At 50.1% G+C, this 17,268-nt stretch overlaps 1 protein-coding gene across 1 annotated transcript in view; it reads left to right on the forward strand.

The window, feature by feature from the left end:
* Positions 1-17,268, forward strand: part of SRCAP (Snf2 related CREBBP activator protein) — a 124,769-nt gene that overhangs the window by 59,767 nt on the left and 47,734 nt on the right. Inside the window, exons 19-22 of the mRNA XM_082300179.1 lie at positions 1,503-1,672; positions 3,544-3,869; positions 5,804-5,971; positions 13,148-13,402. Coding sequence (XP_082156305.1) covers positions 1,503-1,672; positions 3,544-3,869; positions 5,804-5,971; positions 13,148-13,402 — 919 coding nt within the window. The remainder of the gene's footprint in view (positions 1-1,502; positions 1,673-3,543; positions 3,870-5,803; positions 5,972-13,147; positions 13,403-17,268) is intronic.

The following is a 17,268-nucleotide window of genomic DNA, read 5'->3' on the forward strand; positions in this document are numbered from 1 at the left end:
TCCAACAGGTGGTTGGGAACACCTGGAGGGGGGTTGGACACACCTGGAGGTGCCCCAGGTGTGCCCCAGGTGACCTCAGGTGTGCCCAGGTGTGGCACGGGTCACTCAGGTGTGCCCAAGGTGTGCCCCAGCTGTGGCAGAGGGCACCCAGGTGTGCTCAGGTGTGATGTAGATGGCCCAGGTGTGCCCCAGGTGTGGCAGGGGTCACTCAGGTGTGCCCCAGGTGTGGCAGAGGGCACTCAGGTGTGCCCAGGTGTGCCCCAGGTGTGGCATAGATGGCTCAGGTGTGCCCAGGTGTAGCAGGGGTCACTCAGGTGTGCCCAGGTGTGGTGTCGATGGCTCAGGTGTGGCAGGGCTCACTCAGGTGTGCCCAGCTGTGCCCAGGTGTGCCCAGGTGACGCCCAGCTGTGCCCCCGCAGCAGGTGCACCTGTCGCCCTTCGAGCTGGTGGCGCTCGAGGCTCACCTGTCCCAGGTGTGCCCAGGTGTGGCAGGGGTCACTCAGGTGTGCCCAGGTGTGGCGTAGATGGCTCAGGTGTGCCCCAGGTGTGTCAATGGCTCAGGTGTGCCCCAGGTGTGGCAGGGGTCACCCAGGTGTGCCCAGGTGTGCCCCAGGTGTGGCGTAGATGGCTCAGGTGTGCCCCAGGTGTGGCAGGGGTCACTCAGGTGTGCCCAGGTGCCCCAGGTGACGCCCAGCTGTGCCCCCGCAGCAGGTGGACCTGTCGCCCTTCGAGCTGGTGGCCCTCGAGGCTCACCTGTCCCAGGTGTGCCCAGGTGTGGCAGGGGTCACTCAGGTGTGCCCAGGTGTGGTGTCGATGGCTCAGGTGTGGCAGGGGTCACCCAGGTGTGCCCAGGTGTGGCAGGGGTCACTCAGGTGTGCCCAGGTGTGGTGCCAATGGCTCAGGTGTGCCCAGGTGTGGCAGGGGTCACTCAGGTGTGCCCAGGTGTGGCATAGATGGCTCAAGTGTGCCCCAGGTGTGGTGTCAATGGCTCAGGTGTGCCCAGGTGTGGCAGGGGTCACTCAGGTGATGCCCAGGTGTGCCCAGGTGACGCCCAGCTGTGCCCCCGCAGCAGGTGGACCTGTCGCCCTTCGAGCTGGTGGCCCTCGAGGCTCACCTGTCCCTGGGGCTGCCCAGGTGTGCCCAGGTGTGGCAGGGGTCACTCAGGTGTGCCCAGGTGTGCCCCAGGTGTGGCGTAGATGGCTCAGGTGTGGCAGGGGTCACTCAGGTGATGCCCAGGTGTGGCAGGGGTCACTCAGGTGTGCCCAGGTGTGGTGCCAATGGCTCAGGTGTGCCCAGGTGTGGCAGGGGTCACTCAGGTGTGCCCAGGTGTGGCATAGATGGCTCAAGTGTGCCCCAGGTGTGGTGTCAATGGCTCAGGTGTGCCCAGGTGTGGCAGGGGTCACTCAGGTGTGCCCAGGTGTGGTGTCGATGGCTCAGGTGTGGCAGGGGTCACTCAGGTGATGCCCAGGTGCCCCAGGTGACGCCCAGCTGTGCCCCCGCAGCAGGTGGACCTGTCGCCCTTCGAGCTGGTGGCCCTCGAGGCTCACCTGTCGCGCTACGCGGCCGATTGGTTCCTGCCGCGCTTCCGCGTCACCCGGCGCCTCGTGGAGGACGTGGCCGCCGCCCCCGACCCCCCCCCGCGCCCCAAACCCGTCCGCATGAAGGTCAACAGGTGAGGGGGGCACCGGGGGGGCACCTGGGGAGGGTTTGGGGGGCACCTGGGGGGCACCTGGGAGGGGTTTTGGGGGATTTTGGGGTCCCCTGGGGGGTTTTGGGGACATTTGGGGGGCGCCTGGGGAGGGTTTTGGGGACACTTGGGGGGCGCCTGGGGAGGGTTTTGGGGACACCTGGTGGGGTTTTGAGGGATTTTGGGGTCACCTGGGGGGATTTTGGGGTCACCTGGGGAGTTTTGGGGACACTTGGGGGGCACCTGAGGGGGTTTTTTGGGGCACCTGGGGGGCACTTGGGGGGTTTTGGGGACACCTGGGGGGGGCTGAGGACACCTGGGGGGCACCTGGGGAGGGTTTGGGGACACTTGAGGGGTTTTGGGGTCACCCGAAGGGGATTTTGGGGTCACCTGGGGGGGGTTTGGGGTTACTTGGGGGGGTTTGGGGTCATTTTGGGTCATTTGGGGGGTTTTGGGGTCACCTGGGGGGGATTTTGGGGTTACCTGAGGGAGTTTTGGGGTCACCTGAGAGGGGTTGCGGGGTCACCTGAGGATACCTGGGGGGATTTTGGGGTCACCTGGGGGGGTTTTGGGGACACCTGGGGGGCACCTGGGGAGGGTTTGGGGACACTTGAGGGGTTTTGGGGTCACTTGGGGGGGATTTTGGGGTCACCTGGGGGGGGGTTGGGGTTACTTGGGGGAGTTTTGGGGTCACCTGGGGGGGTTTTGGGGTTACTTGGGGGGGTTTTGGGGACACCTGAGGACACCTGGAGGGGGGGGGGGGTTGAGGTTACCTGGAGGAGTTTTTGGGGGGGGTTTTGGTGTCACCTGAGGGGGGTTTGGGGTCACTTGGGGGGGATTTTGGGGTCACTTTGGTGTCACCTGGGGGAGGTTTTGGGGTCACCTGAGAAGGATTTTGGGGTCATTTTGGGTCATTTGGGGGGGTTTGGGGGTCACCTGAGGGGGGATTTTGGGAGGATTTTTGGAATCACCTGAGGAAGATTTTGGGGGGGTTTTTGGGGTCACCTGAGGGAGTTTTGGGGTCACCTTGGGTCACTTGGGGGTAGTTTTTGGGGTCATCTGGGGGGGATGTTGGGGTCATTTCGGGGTCACCTGAGGGGGATTTTGGGGGGGGAACTTTGAGGTCACCTGGGGGAGTTTTTGGGGTCACCTTGGGTCACCTGGGGGGGATTTTGGGGTTACTTAAGGAGTTTTTGGGGTCACTTTGGGATCACCTGGGGGAGTTTTTGGGGTCACCTGAGGAGGATTTTGGGGGGGATTTTGGGGGTGATTTTTTGGGGTCACCTGAGGAGGATTTTGGGGGGATTTTGGGGTCACCGGAGGAGGATTTTGGGGGTGATTTTTTGGGGTCACCTGAGGAGGATTTTGGGGTGATCGTTGGGGTCATCCGAGGAGGATTTTGGGGGGGTTTTGGCGTCACCTGAGGAGGATTTTGGGGGGGGTTTGGGGTCACCTGGGGGAGTTTTTGGGGTCACGTGGGGTCACCTGGGGAGGGTTTTGGGGGAGAATTTTGGTGTCACTTGGGGGAGTTTTTGGGGTCACCTGGGGGAGTTTTTGGGGTCACCTGAGAGGGATTTTTGGGGTCACGTGGGGTCACCTGGGGAGGGTTTTGGGGGGGAATTTTGGTGTCACCTGGGGGAGTTTTTGGTGTCACCTGGGGGAGTTTTTGGGGTCACCTGAGAGGGATTTTTGGGGTCACCTCGGGTCACCTGGGGAGGGTTTTGGGGGGGAATTTTGGTGTCACCTGGGGGAGTTTTTGGGGTCACCTGGGGGAGTTTTTGGGGTCACCTTGGGGAATTTTTTGGGGTCCCCCGAGGCCGGCAGCGTTGCCCAGGTGACCCCGCCCCGTTTCCCAGGATGCTCCAGCCGGTGCCGAAGGCGGAGCCTCGGGCGGTGCTGCTGCTCCCCGCCCCCCGCCCCTCCCCCGCCGGGGGCGTGGCCTCGCCTGGCCCCGCCCCTCCCGCCCCGAGCCCCGCCCCCTCGGCTCCAAGCCCCGCCCCTTTGCTGGTGGCCCCGCCCCTCGTCACCCTGGGCCACGCCCAAGCCCCGCCCCCCGGCGCTGGCCCCGCCCCCCTGGTGACGGCGCAGGGGGCGGGGCTGAACCTGGGGCTGGGATTGGCTCTGGCCCCGCCCCGGGCCACGCCCACCCTGCTGGCTCCGCCCCCCGGAGGGCCCGCCCATGGTGAGCGGGGGTAATTAAGGGGGGGGGTTAATTGGGGGGGTTAATGAGGGGTGGGGGTTAATTAGGGTGGGGTTGGGGTGGGGGTGGCGTTAATTGGGGTGGGGTTAATGAGGAAGGGGAGGGGCTTAATTAAGGGGTGGGGGTTAATGAGGGGTGGGGGTTAATTGGGGTGGGGTTAATGAGGGTAGGGTTAATTGGGGTGGGGTTAATGAGGGGGTGGGGTTAATGAGGAAGGGGAGGGGGTTGAGGGGTGGGGGTTGAGGGTGGGATTAATGAGGGGGTGGTGGTTAATTGGGGTGGGGTTAATGAGGGTGGGGCTAATGGGGGGGTTAATGAGGGGCTGGGGGTTAATTGGGGGGGTTAATGAGGGTGGGGGCTAATTGGGGTGGGGTTAATGAGGGTGGGGCTAATGGAGGAGTTAATGAGGGTGGGGTTAATTGGGGGGGTTAATGAGGGTGGGGGCTAATTGGGGTGGGGTTAATGAGGGTGGGGCTAATGGAGGAGTTAATGAGGGTGGGGTTAATTGGGGGGGTTAATGAGGGTGGGGGTTAATTGGGGTGGGTTAATGAGGGGCTGGGGGTTAATTGGGGGGGTTAATGAGGGGGTGGGGGTTAATTGGGGTGGGTTAATGAGGGGCTGGGGGTTAATTGGGGGGTTAATGAGGGTGGGGGTTAATTGGGGTGGGGTTAATGAGGGTAGGGTTAATTGGGGTGGGGTTAATGAGGGTGGGGCTAATGGGGGGGTTAATGAGGGGCTGGGGGTTAATTGGGGTGGGTTAATGAGGGGCTGGGGGTTAATTGGGGTGGGGTTAATGAGGGGCTGGGGGTTAATTGGGGTGGGGTTAATGAGGGTGGGGGTTAATTGGGGTGGGGTTAATGAGGGTGGGGCTAATGGGGGGGTTAATGAGGGTGGGGGCTAATTGGGGTGGGTTAATGAGCGGGTGGGGGTTAATAAGGAAGGGGAGGGGCTTAATTATGGGGTGGGAGTTAATGAGGGGGTGGGGGTTAATTGGGATGGGGTTAATGAGGGTGGGGGATTAATGTGGGATTGGGGGGTAATTGGGGTGGGGTTAATGAGGATGGGGTTAATTAAGGGGTGGGGTTAATGAGGGTGGGGTTAATAGGGGGGCTAATGAGGGGGCGGGGATAATTGGGGTGGGGTTAATGAGGGTGGGGTTAATGAGGAAGGGGGGGTTAATTAAGGGGTGGGGGTTAATGAGGGAATGGGCATTAATTGAGGTGGGGGTTAATGAGGGTGGGGTTAATTGGGGTGGGGTTAATTGGGGTGGGGTTAGTGAGGGGGTGGGGGTTAATTGGGGTGGGGTTAATGAGCGTGGCGTTAATGAGGAAGGGGAGGGGGTCAATTAAGGGGTGGGGGTTAATTGGGGGGTTAATGAGGGGCTGGAGCTTAATTAGGGTGGGGGCTAATGAGGGGGCGGGGCTTGGGGAGGGAGGGGCTTGGTGGGGGTTAATGAGGGGGTCAGGCTTAATGAGGGGTGGAGTTAATGAAGGGGTGGGGCTTAATGAGGGGTGGGGTTAATGAAGGGGTGGGGCTTAATGAGGGGTGGGGTTAATGAGGGGGTGGGGCTTAATGAGGTGTGGGGTTAATGAAGGGGTGGGGCTTAATGAAGAGAAACTTAATGAGGGGTGGAGCTTAATTAGGAGGTGGAGCTTAATTGGGGTGAGTTAATTGGGGGATAATGAGGGGGTGGAGCTTAATTAGGGCAGGGCTTAACGAGGGGGATGGGCTGCGTGCGGATGGGTCTAATTAGGGGCGGGGCTTAATTATGCGCTGGGATTAATGAGGGGCGGGGTTAGCGCTGCTTAATTTGCATAAAGGGGTGGGGCTTGTGGGCGGGGCTCCAAGAGAAGTGGGCATGGTCGGGTGTATTCAAATGAGGTGGGCGTGGTCCCTGAGTTTCCCGCCTTTCCCAGCCCTTCCGGCCTTGGCCACGCCCACCCCGGCGGGAGGCCCCGCCCCCTCGGCCACGCCCTCGCCAAATATGGGCAAAGGGGCGGGGCCGGCGCCCGCCCCGCCCGTGGCCACCTTCGCGCTGCCCCAGCGGCTCCTGCTGGCCCCGGACATGCAGGCCCGGCTGCCCTGTAAGCCACGCCCCCTTCATTTGCATCTCATTTGCATGCTCGTTGTTTGAGGCAGTTTGGGGGTGGTTAAAAGGGTTTAGAAAAATCCCGGAATTTCAGCCAAAAAACGGCCCCAAATCGCCTTGAAATCCCCCAGATCTGTGCCTGGAAGTGGTGGGAGTGATCTCATTAGCATGTTATTTGCATAAATTTGTAATGGGTTTTCTCAGTGGCTGTACACTGGCCCCAAATTCCCCCCCCAAAATCACCCCAAAATCGCCCCAAATTGCCCCAAAATGGCCCCAAAATTCCCCAAATCCGTGCCTAGAAGTGATGGGAGAGGTCTCATTTGCATGTCATTTGCATAAGTTTGTAAAAGGTTCTCCCGGTGTCTCTAAATTGGCCCCAAATTCCCCCCCCAAAATCGCCCCAAATTCCCCCAAAATGACCCCAGATTGCCCCAAAATGGCCCTAAAATTCCCCAAATTCCCATGCAAATGTGTTTGGAACGTTCTCATTAGCATCTCATTTGCATAAATGCACAAGAGCTGCTTTTAGCGCCTCTTAAATGGTTCCAGACCCCACCAAAATGGCCCCAAATTCCCCCAAAATTCCCCAAAAATACCCATGTTTCTGCCTGGAAGTGGTTGGAGCCTTCTCATTAGCATGTCATTTGCATAAATTTGTAAAAGCTCCTCCCATTGCCTCTAAATTGGCCCCAAATTCGCCCCGAAATGGCCCCAGATTCCCCCAAAATCCCCCCAAAATTCCCCAAATTCTTCCCAAATCCCCCCAAAACCGCCCCAAACTCCCTCATTATCTCCCTAATTAACACCTCATTTGCATAATTGCCCCCAAATTTTTTCCCCAATCCCCTCCCCACCCTCCCCCATTTCCCAAAACCAATTCCAGCCTCCCTAATTCCCGGTTTTTCCCCAAAAAAATCCCCCAAATTCCCCCAAATTCTTCCCAAATCCCCCCAAAACTGCCCCAAACTCCCTCATTATCCCCCTAATTAACACCTCATTTGCATAATTGCCCCCAGATTTTTTCACTAATCCTCTCCCCCACTTCCCAGAACCAATTCCAGCCTCCCTAATTCCCAGTTTTTCCCCCCCCAAAATCCCCCAAATTTTTCCCAAATCCCCCCAAAACTGCCCCAAACTCCCTCATTATCTCCCTAATTAACACCTCATTTGCATAACCACCACAATTTTTTCACTAATTCCCTCCTCACTCTCCTCCACTTCCGAAAAAAAATTTTGGGACTCCCTAATTCCCATTTTTTCCCCCAAAATCCCCCAAATTCTTCCCCAAAACCTCCCCAAAACCGCCCCAAACTCCCTCATAACCCCCCTAATTAACACCTCATTTGCATAATTGCCCCCAGATTTTTTCACTAATCCTTTCCCCCACTTCCCAAAACCAATTCCAGCCTCCCTAATTCCCAGTTTTTCCCCCCAAAATCCCCCAAATTCTTCCCAACTCCCCCCAAAATTCACCTCAACTCCTTCATTATCTCCCTAATTAACACCTCATTTGCATAACCCCCCCCACATTTTTTTCCCCAATCCCCTCCCCACCCTCCCCCACTTCCCAAAACCCAATTCCAGCCTCCGTAATTCCCATTTTTCCCCCCAAAATCCCCCAAATTCTTCCCAAATCCCCCCAAAACTGCCCCAAACTCCCTCATTATCCCCCTAATTAACACCTCATTTGCATAATTGCCCCCAAATTTTTTCACTAATCCTCTCCCCCACTTCCCAAAACCAATTCCAGCCTCCCTAATTCCCAGTTTTTCCCCCTAAAATCCCCCAAATTTCCCCAAATCCTTCCCAACTCCCCCCAAAATTCACCCCAACTCCCTCATTATCTCCCTAATTAACACCTCATTTGCATAACCACCACAATTTTTTCACTAATCCCCTCCTCACTCTCCTCCACTTCCGAAAAAAAATTTTGGGACTCCCTAGTTCCCATTTTTTCCTCCAAAATCCCCCAGATTTTTCCCAAATCCCCCCAAAATCACCCCAACTCCCTCATTATCTGCCTAATTAACACCTCATTTGCATAATTGCCCCCACATTTTTTCCCCAATCCCCTCCCCACCCTCCCCCACTTCCCAAAACCCAATTCCAGCCTCCCTAATTCCCATTTTTCCCCCCAAAATCCCCCAAATTTTTCCCAAATCCCCCCAAAATTCACCCCAACTCCCTCATTATCCCCCTAATTAACACCTCATTTGCATAACCCCCCCCACATTTTTTCCCCAATCCCCTTCCCACCCTCCCCCACTTCCCTAAAGTAATTTTAGGAGGCTCTAATTCCCATTTTTCCCCCAAAATCTCCCAAATCCTTCCCAACTCCCCCCAAAATTCACCCCAAACTCCCTCATTATCCCCTAATTAACACCTCATTTGCATAATTGCCCCCAGATTTTTTCACTAATCCCCTCCCCCACTTCCCAGAACCAATTCCAGCCTCCCTAATTCCCATTTTTTCCCCCCAAAATCCCCCGAATTTCCCCAAATCCTTCCCAAACCCCCCAAAACTGCCCCAAACTCCCTCATTATCTCCCTAATTAACACCTCATTTGCATAACCACCCCAATTTTTTCACTAATCCCCTCCTCACTCTCCTCCACTTCCGAAAAAAAATTTTGGGACTCCCTAATTCCCATTTTTTCCCCCAAAATCTCCCAAATTTTTCCCAAATCCCCCCAAAATTCACCCCAATTCCCTCATTATCTCCCTAATTAACACCTCATTTGCATAATTGCCCCCAAATTTTTTCACTAATCCTCTCCCCCACTTCCCAGAACCAATTCCAGCCTCCCTAATTCCCAGTTTTCCCCCCAAAATCCCCCAAATTCTTCCCAACTCCCCCCAAAATTCACCCAAACTCCTTCATTATCTCCCTAATTAACACCTCATTTGCATAACCACCCCCAAATTTTTTCCCCAATCCCCTCCCCACCCTCCCCCACTTCCCTAAAGTAATTTTAGGACTCTCTAATTCCCATTTTTCCCCCAAAATCTCCCAAATCCTTCCCAGCTCCCCCCAAAATTCACCCCAAACTCCCTCATTATCCCCTAATTAACACCTCATTTGCATAATTGCTCTCAAATTTTTTCACTAATCCTCTCCCCCACTTCCCAAAACCAATTCCAGTCTCCCTAATTCCCAGTTTTCCCCACAAAATCCCCCAAATTTTTCCCAAATCCCCCCAAAATCACCCCAACTCCCTCATTATCTGCCTAATTAACACCTCATTTGCATAACCACCCCAATTTTTTCACTCATCCCCTCCTCACTCTCCTCCACTTCCGAAAAAAAATTTGGGGACTCTCTAATTCCCATTTTTTCCTCCAAAATCTCCCAAATTCTTCCCCAAAACCTCCCCAAAACCGCCCCAAACTCCCTCATTATCCCCTAATTAACACCTCATTTGCATAACCACCCCAATTTTTTCACTAATCCTCTCCCCCACTTCCCAAAACCAATTCCAGCCTCCCTAATTCCCAGTTTTCCCCCCAAAATCCCCCAAATTTTTCCCAAATCCCCCCAAAATTCACCCAAACTCCCTCATTATCCCCCTAATTAACACCTCATTTGCATAACCACCCCCACATTTTTTCCCCAATCCCCTCCCCGCCCTCCCCCACTTCCCAAAACCCAATTCCAGCCTCCCTAATTCCCAGTTTTTCCCCCCAAAATCCCCCAAATCCTTCCCAACTCCCCCCAAAATTCACCCCAAACTCCCTCATTATCTCCCTAATTAACACCTCATTTGCATAACCACCCCCACATTTTTTCCCCAATCCCCTCCCCACCCTCCCCCACTTCCCTAAAGTAATTTTAGGAGTCTCTAATTCCCATTTTTCCCCCAAAATCTCCCAAATCCTTCCCAACTCCCCCCAAAATTCACCCCAAACTCCCTCATTATCCCCTAATTAACACCTCATTTGCATAATTGCCCCCAGATTTTTTCACTAATCCCCTCCCCCACTTCCCAGAACCAATTCCCGCCTCCCTAATTCCCATTTTTTCCCCCCAAAATCCCCCGAATTTCCCCAAATCCTTCCCAAACCCCCCAAAACTGCCCCAAACTCCCTCATTATCTCCCTAATTAACACCTCATTTGCATAACCACCCCAATTTTTTCACTAATCCCCTCCTCACTCTCCTCCACTTCCGAAAAAAAATTTTGGGACTCCCTAATTCCCATTTTTTCCCCCAAAATCTCCCAAATTTTTCCCAAATCCCCCCAAAATTCACCCCAATTCCCTCATTATCTCCCTAATTAACACCTCATTTGCATAACCCCCCCCACATTTTTTCCCCAATCCCCTCCCCACCCTCCCCCACTTCCCAGAACCAATTCCAGCCTCCCTAATTCCCATTTTTTCACCCCAAAATCCCCCAAATTCTTCCCAAATCCCCCAAAAACTGCCCCAAACTCCCTCATTATCCCCTAATTAACACCTCATTTGCATAACCACCCCAATTTTTTCACTCATCCCCTCCTCACTCTCCTCCACTTCCGAAAAAAAATTTGGGGACTCTCTAATTCCCATTTTTTCCTCCAAAATCTCCCGAATTCTCCCCCAAAACCTCCCCAAAACCGCCCCAAACTCCCTCATTATCCCCTAATTAACACCTCATTTGCATAATTGCCCTCAAATTTTTTCACTAATCCTCTCCCCCACTTCCCAAAACCAATTCCAGCCTCCCTAATTCCCATTTTTTCCCCCCAAAATCCCCCGAATTTCCCCAAATTTTTCCCAAATCCCCGCAAAATTCACCCCAACTCCCTCATTATCTCCCTAATTAACACCTCATTTGCATAACCACCCCCACTTTTTTTCCCCAATCCCCTCCCCACCCTCCCCCACTTCCCTAAAGTAATTTTAGGACTCTCTAATTCCCATTTTTCCCCCAAAATCTCCCAAATCCTTCCCAACTCCCCCCAAAATTCACCCCAAACTCCCTCATTATCCCCTAATTAACACCTCATTTGCATAATTGCCCCCGGATTTTTTCACTAATCCTCTCCCCCACTTCCCAGAACCAATTCCAGCCTCCCTAATTCCCATTTTTTCCCCCAAAATCCCCCGAATTTCCCCAAATCCTTCCCAAATCCCCCCAAAACTGCCCCAAACTCCCTCATTATCTCCCTAATTAACACCTCATTTGCATAATTGCCCCCAGATTTTTTCACTAATCCTCTCCCCCACTTCCCAGAACCAATTCCCGCCTCCCTAATTCCCAGTTTTCCCCCCAAAATCCCCCAAATTTTTCCCAAATCCCCCCAAAATCACCCCAACTCCCTCATTATCTGCCTAATTAACACCTCATTTGCATAACCACCCCAATTTTTTCACTCATCCCCTCCTCACTCTCCTCCACTTCCGAAAAAAAATTTGGGGACTCTCTAATTCCCATTTTTTCCTCCAAAATCTCCCAAATTCTTCCCCAAAACCTCCCCAAAATTCACCCAAACTCCCTCATTATCCCCTAATTAACACCTCATTTGCATAACCACCCCAATTTTTTCACTAATCCTCTCCCCCACTTCCCAAAACCAATTCCAGCCTCCCTAATTCCCAGTTTTTCCCCCCAAATTCCCCCAAATTTTTCCCAAATCCCCCCAAAACCACCCCAAACTCCCTCATTATCTCCCTAATTAACACCTCATTTGCATAACCACCCCAATTTTTTCACTCATCCCCTCCTCACTCTCCTCCACTTCCGAAAATAAATTTTGGGACTCTCTAATTCCCATTTTTTCTTCCAAAATCTCCCAAATTCTTCCCAAAAGTTCCCCAAAAACCGCCCCAAACTCCCTCATTTTCTTCCTAATTAACACCTCATTTGCATAATTGCCCCCAGATTTTTTCACTAATCCTCTCCCCCACTTCCCAGAACCAATTCCAGCCTCCCTAATTCCCAGTTTTTCCCCCCAAAATCCCCCAAATCCTTCCCAACTCCCCCCAGAATTCACCCCAACTCCCTCATTATCTCCCTAATTAACACCTCATTTGCATAACCACCCCAATTTTTTCACTAATCCCCTCCTCACTCTCCTCCACTTCCGAAAAAAAATTTTGGGACTCCCTAATTCCCATTTTTTCCCCCAAAATCTCCCAATTTTTTCCCAAATCCCCCCAAAATTCACCCCAACTCCCTCATTATCTTCCTAATTAACACCTCATTTGCATAACCACCCCCACATTTTTTCCCCAATCCCCTCCCCGCCCTCCCCCACTTCCCAAAACCAATTCCAGACTCCCTAATTCCCATTTTTTCCCCCAAAATCCCCCAAATTCTTCCCAAATCTCCCCAAAACCGCCCCAAACTCCCTCATTATCTCCCTAATTAACACCTCATTTGCATAATTGCCCCCACATTTTTTTCCCCAATCCCCTCCCCGCCCTCCCCCACTTCCCAGAACCAATTCCAGCCTCCCTAATTCCCAGTTTTTCCCCCCAAAATCCCCCAAATTCTTCCCAACTCCCCCCAAAATTCACCCAAACTCCCTCATTATCTCCCTAATTAACACCTCATTTGCATAACCACCCCAATTTTTTCACTAATCCCCTCCTCACTCTCCTCCACTTCCGAAAAAAAATTTTGGGACTCCCTAATTCCCATTTTTTTTTCCAAAATCTCCCAAATTCTTCCCAAATCCCCCCAAAATTCACCCCAACTCCCTCATTATCTCCTAATTAACACCTCATTTGCATAATTGCCCCCAGATTTTTTCACTAATCCTCTCCCCCACTTCCCAAAACCAATTCCAGCCTCCCTAATTCCCAGTTTTCCCCACAAAATCCCCCAAATCCTTCCGAAATCCCCCCAAAATTCACCTCAACTCCCTCATTATCTCCCTAATTAACACCTCATTTGCATAACCACCCCCACATTTTTTTCCCCAATCCCCTCCCCGCCCTCCCCCACTTCCCAAAACCCAATTCCAGCCTCCCTAATTCCCAGTTTTTCCCCCCAAAATCCCCCAAATTCTTCCCAACTCCCCCCAAAATTCACCCAAACTCCTTCATTATCTCCCTAATTAACACCTCATTTGCATAACCACCCCCAAATTTTTTTCCCCAATCCCCTCCCCACCCTCCCCCACTTCCCAAAACCCAATTCCAGCCTCCCTAATTCCCGGTTTTTTCCCCCCAAAATTTCCAGCGGGAGAAGTCGTCAGCCTCGGCCAATTGGCGGCTCTGGCCCAGCAGCGCCCCTCCCCCCAAGGGGGCGGGGCTTCCTCGGGAGGGGGCGGGGCCAAAGCCACGCCCCTCCCCCCGCCGGCCCCGCCCCCCGGCGCCCCGGCCCCGCCCCCGCTGACGCTGCAGCTCCAGGGCAGCAAATTGACCTTGGCCCCCTCCCCCCCCCTGCGGCAGCTGGCGCTGGCCGCCGCCCCTCCCCCACACCGCGGAGTGGCGCGTGAGTGACCGGGGGGGGAGGGGCGGAGAGGGGGAGGGGCGGGGGAATTTGGGGGAATTTTTTGGGATTTTTTGGGATTTTTTTTGATTTTTTGGGATTTTTTTTGAATTTTTTTTGATTTTTTTTGATTTTTTTTTGATTTTTTTTGATTTTTTTTGGATTTTTTTTGAATTATTTTGGATTTTTGGGGGGGAAATTGGGGTGGTTTGGAGGGAATTTGGGGGTTTGGGGGAATTTGGGGATTTTGGGGAATTTTTTGGGAATTTTTGGGGATTTTTTTGGGATTTTTTTGGATTTCTTTGGATTTTTTGGGATTTTTTTTGAATTTTGGGGGGATTTTTTGGCGGGGTTTTGGGGGAAATTGGGGTGGTTTGGAGGGAATTTGGGGTTTGGGGCAATTTGGGGATTTTGGGGAATTTTTTGGGATTTTTTGGGATTTTTTTGGGAATTTTTTGGATTTTTTGGGATTTTTTTTGGATTTTTTTGGATTTTTTGGGGGGTTTGGGGGGAAATTGGGGTGGTTTGGAGGGAATTTGGGGTTTTGGGTGAATTTGGGGATTTTGGGGAATTTTTTGGGAATTTTTGGGAATTTTGGGGGATTTTTTGGGGATTTTTTTGGATTTTTTGGGATTTTTTGGGGATTTTTTGGGATTTTTTTGGATTTTTTTTGAATTTTTTTTGAATTTTTTTTTGATTTGTTGGGATTTTTTGGGGATTTTTTTTGAATTTTTTTTGGATTTTTTTTGAATTTTTTTTTGATTTTTTGGGGGGGTTTTGGGGGAAATTGGGGTGGTTTGGAGGGAATTTGGGGTTTTGGGGCAATTTGGGGATTTTGGGGAATTTTTTGGGAATTTTTGGGATTTTTTGGGGATTTTTTTGGATTTTTTGGGATTTTTTTGGGATTTTTTTGGGATTTTTTTTGAATTTTTTTGGATTTTTTGGGGGGAAATTGGGGTGGTTTGGAGGGAATTTGGGGTTTTGGGGAATTTGGGGATTTTGGGGAATTTTTTGGGAATTTTTGGGGATTTTTTTTGGATTTTTTTGGATTTTTTTTGAGATTTTTTTTGGATTTTTTTTGAATTTTTTTTGAATTATTTTTGAAATTTTTTGGATTTTTTGGGGGGGTTTTGGGGGAAATTGGGGTGGTTTGGAGGGAATTTGGGGTTTTGGGGAATTTTTGGGGATTTTTGGGAATTTTTTGGGGATTATTTGGGATTTTTTTGGATTTTTTTTGGATTTTTTTGGATTTTTTTGGATTTTTTTTGAATTTTTTTGGATTTTTGGGGGGGTTTTGGGGGAAATTGGGGTGGTTTGGAGGGAATTTGGGGTTTTGGGGATTTTGGGGAATTTTTTGGGAATTTTTGGGGATTTTTTTTGGATTTTTTTGGATTTTTTGGGGGGTTTGGGGGGAAATTGGGGTGGTTTGGAGGGAATTTGGGGTTTTGGGTGAATTTGGGGATTTTGGGGAATTTTTTGGGAATTTTGGGGGATTTTTTGGGGATTTTTTTGGATTTTTTGGGATTTTTTGGGGATTTTTTGGGATTTTTTTGGATTTTTTTTGAATTTTTTTGGATTTTTTGGGGCGGTTTTGGGGGAAATTGGGGTGGTTTGGAGGGAATTTGGGGTTTGGGGGAAATTGGGGATTTTGGGGAATTTTTTTGGAATTTTGGGGAATTTTTTGGGATTTTTTTGGGATTTTTTGGGGGATTTTTTTGGGATTTTTTTTGAATTTTTTGGGGATTTTTTTGGGATTTTTTTTGAATTTTTTTTTGATTTTTTGGGGGGAAATTGGGGTGGTTTGGAGGGAATTTTGGGGTTTTGGGGAATTTGGGGATTTTGGGGAATTTTTTGGGAATTTTTTGGGAATTTTTTTGGATTTCTTTGGATTTTTTGGGATTTTTTTTGAATTTTTTTTTATTTTTTGGGGGAAATTGGGGTGGTTTGGCGAAAATTTGGGGTTTGGGGCAATTTGGGGATTTTGGGGAATTTTTGGGAATTTTTTGGGATTTTTTTTGAATTTTTTTGGATTTTTTTTGAATTTTTTTGGGATTTTTTTGGGATTTTTTTTGAATTATTTAGGATTTTTTGGGGGGAAATTGGGGTGGTTTGGAGGGAATTTGGGGTTTGGGGAATTTGGGGATTTTGGGGAATTTTTTGGGAATTTTTGGGGATTTTTTGGGATTTTTTGGGGATTTTTTTGGATTTTTTGGGATTTTTTTTGGATTTTTTTTGAATTTTTTTGGATTTTTTTTTATTTTTTTGGGATTTTTTTTTATTTTTTGGGGGGGTTTTGGGGGAAATTGGGGTGGTTTGGAGGGAATTTGGGGTTTTGGGGCAATTTGGGGATTTTGGGGAATTTTTTGGGATTTTTTTGGGATTTTTTTTTTATTTTTTTCGAAATTTTTTTTTATTTTTTGGGGTGGTTTGGAGGGAATTTGGGGTTTTGGGGAAATTTGGGGATTTTGGGGAATTTTTTTGGAATTTTTGGGGATTTTTTGGGGATTTTTTCTGGAATTTTTGGGATTTTTTTGGGATTTTTTTTGGATTTTTGGGGGGGGTTTTGGGGGAAATTGGGGTGGTTTGGAGGGAATTTGGGGTTTTCGGGAATTTGGGGATTTTGGGGAATTTTTTGGGAATTTTTGGGATTTTTTTGGGGGTTTTTTTGGATTTTTTTGGATTTTTTTTTGATTTTTTTGGGGATTTTTTTTGAATTTTTGGGGGGGGTTTTTTGGGGGAAATTGGGGTGGTTTGGAGGGAATTTGGGGTTTTGGGGAAATTTGGGGATTTTGGGGAATTTTTTGGGAAATTTTTTTGGATTTTTTAGAAATTTTTTGGAATTTTTTGGGGATTTTTTTCGGATTTTTTTTTTTTTTTTTGAATGTTTTTTGGATTTTTTTTTTAATTTTTTGGGATTTTTTTTGAATATTTTTTGCAATTTTTGGGGTGGTTTTGGGGGAAATTGGGGTGGTTTGGAGGGAATTTGGGGGTTTGGATTTGGGGGAAATTTTGGGAATTTTGGGGGAATTTTTGAGATTTTTCAGGAATTTTGGGGGGTTTTTTATTTTGGGGGGGGAAATTGGGGTGTTTTGGAGGGAATTTGGGGGTTTGGGGAAATTTTGGGGGTTTTTAGGGTTTTTTGGGAATTTTGGGGGATTTTGGGGAGATTTTTTTATTTTGGGGGCGTTTTGGGGTTTTTTGGTTTTGGTTTTGGGGGAAAATTGGGGTGTTTTGGGGGCATTTTGGAGTTGGGTTTTTAGGGTTTTTTGGGGCGGATTTTTGGGGGGATTTTGGGGTTTTTTCGGGGTTTTGGGGTTGAGGTTTTTAGGGACTTTTGGGGGGATTTTTGGGGTGTTTTGGGGGCATTTTGGGGTTGGGTTTTTAGGGTTTTTTGGGGGGATTTTGGGGTTTTTTTGGAGTTTTGGGGTTGAAGTTTTTAGGGACTTTTGGGGGGTTTTTTGGGGATTTTTGGGGTGTTTTGGGGGGATTTTGGGGTTGGGTTTTTAGGGTTTTTTGGGGCGGATTTTTGGGGGGATTTTGGGGTTTTTTCGGAGTTTTGGGGTTGAGGTTTTTAGGGACTTTTGGGGGGTTTTTTGGGGGATTTTTGGGGTGTTTTGGGGGGATTTTGGGGTTGGGTTTTTAGGGTTTCTTGAGCGGATTTTTGGGGACTTTTGGGGGATTTTTGGGGGGATTTTGGGGTGGGGTTTTTAGGGTTTTTATGAGGGATTTTTGGGTGGATTTTTGGGGTGTTTTGGGGGGATTTTGGGGTTGGGTTTTTAGGGTTTTTGGGGCGCTTTTTGGGGGATTTTGGGGTTGGGTTTTTAGGGTTTCTTGAGTGGATTTTTGGGGACTTTTGGTGGATTTTGGGG

This window comes from Coloeus monedula (assembly GCF_965178545.1).
Source record: "Coloeus monedula genome assembly, chromosome: 37".
Taxonomy (NCBI): domain Eukaryota; kingdom Metazoa; phylum Chordata; class Aves; order Passeriformes; family Corvidae; genus Coloeus; species Coloeus monedula.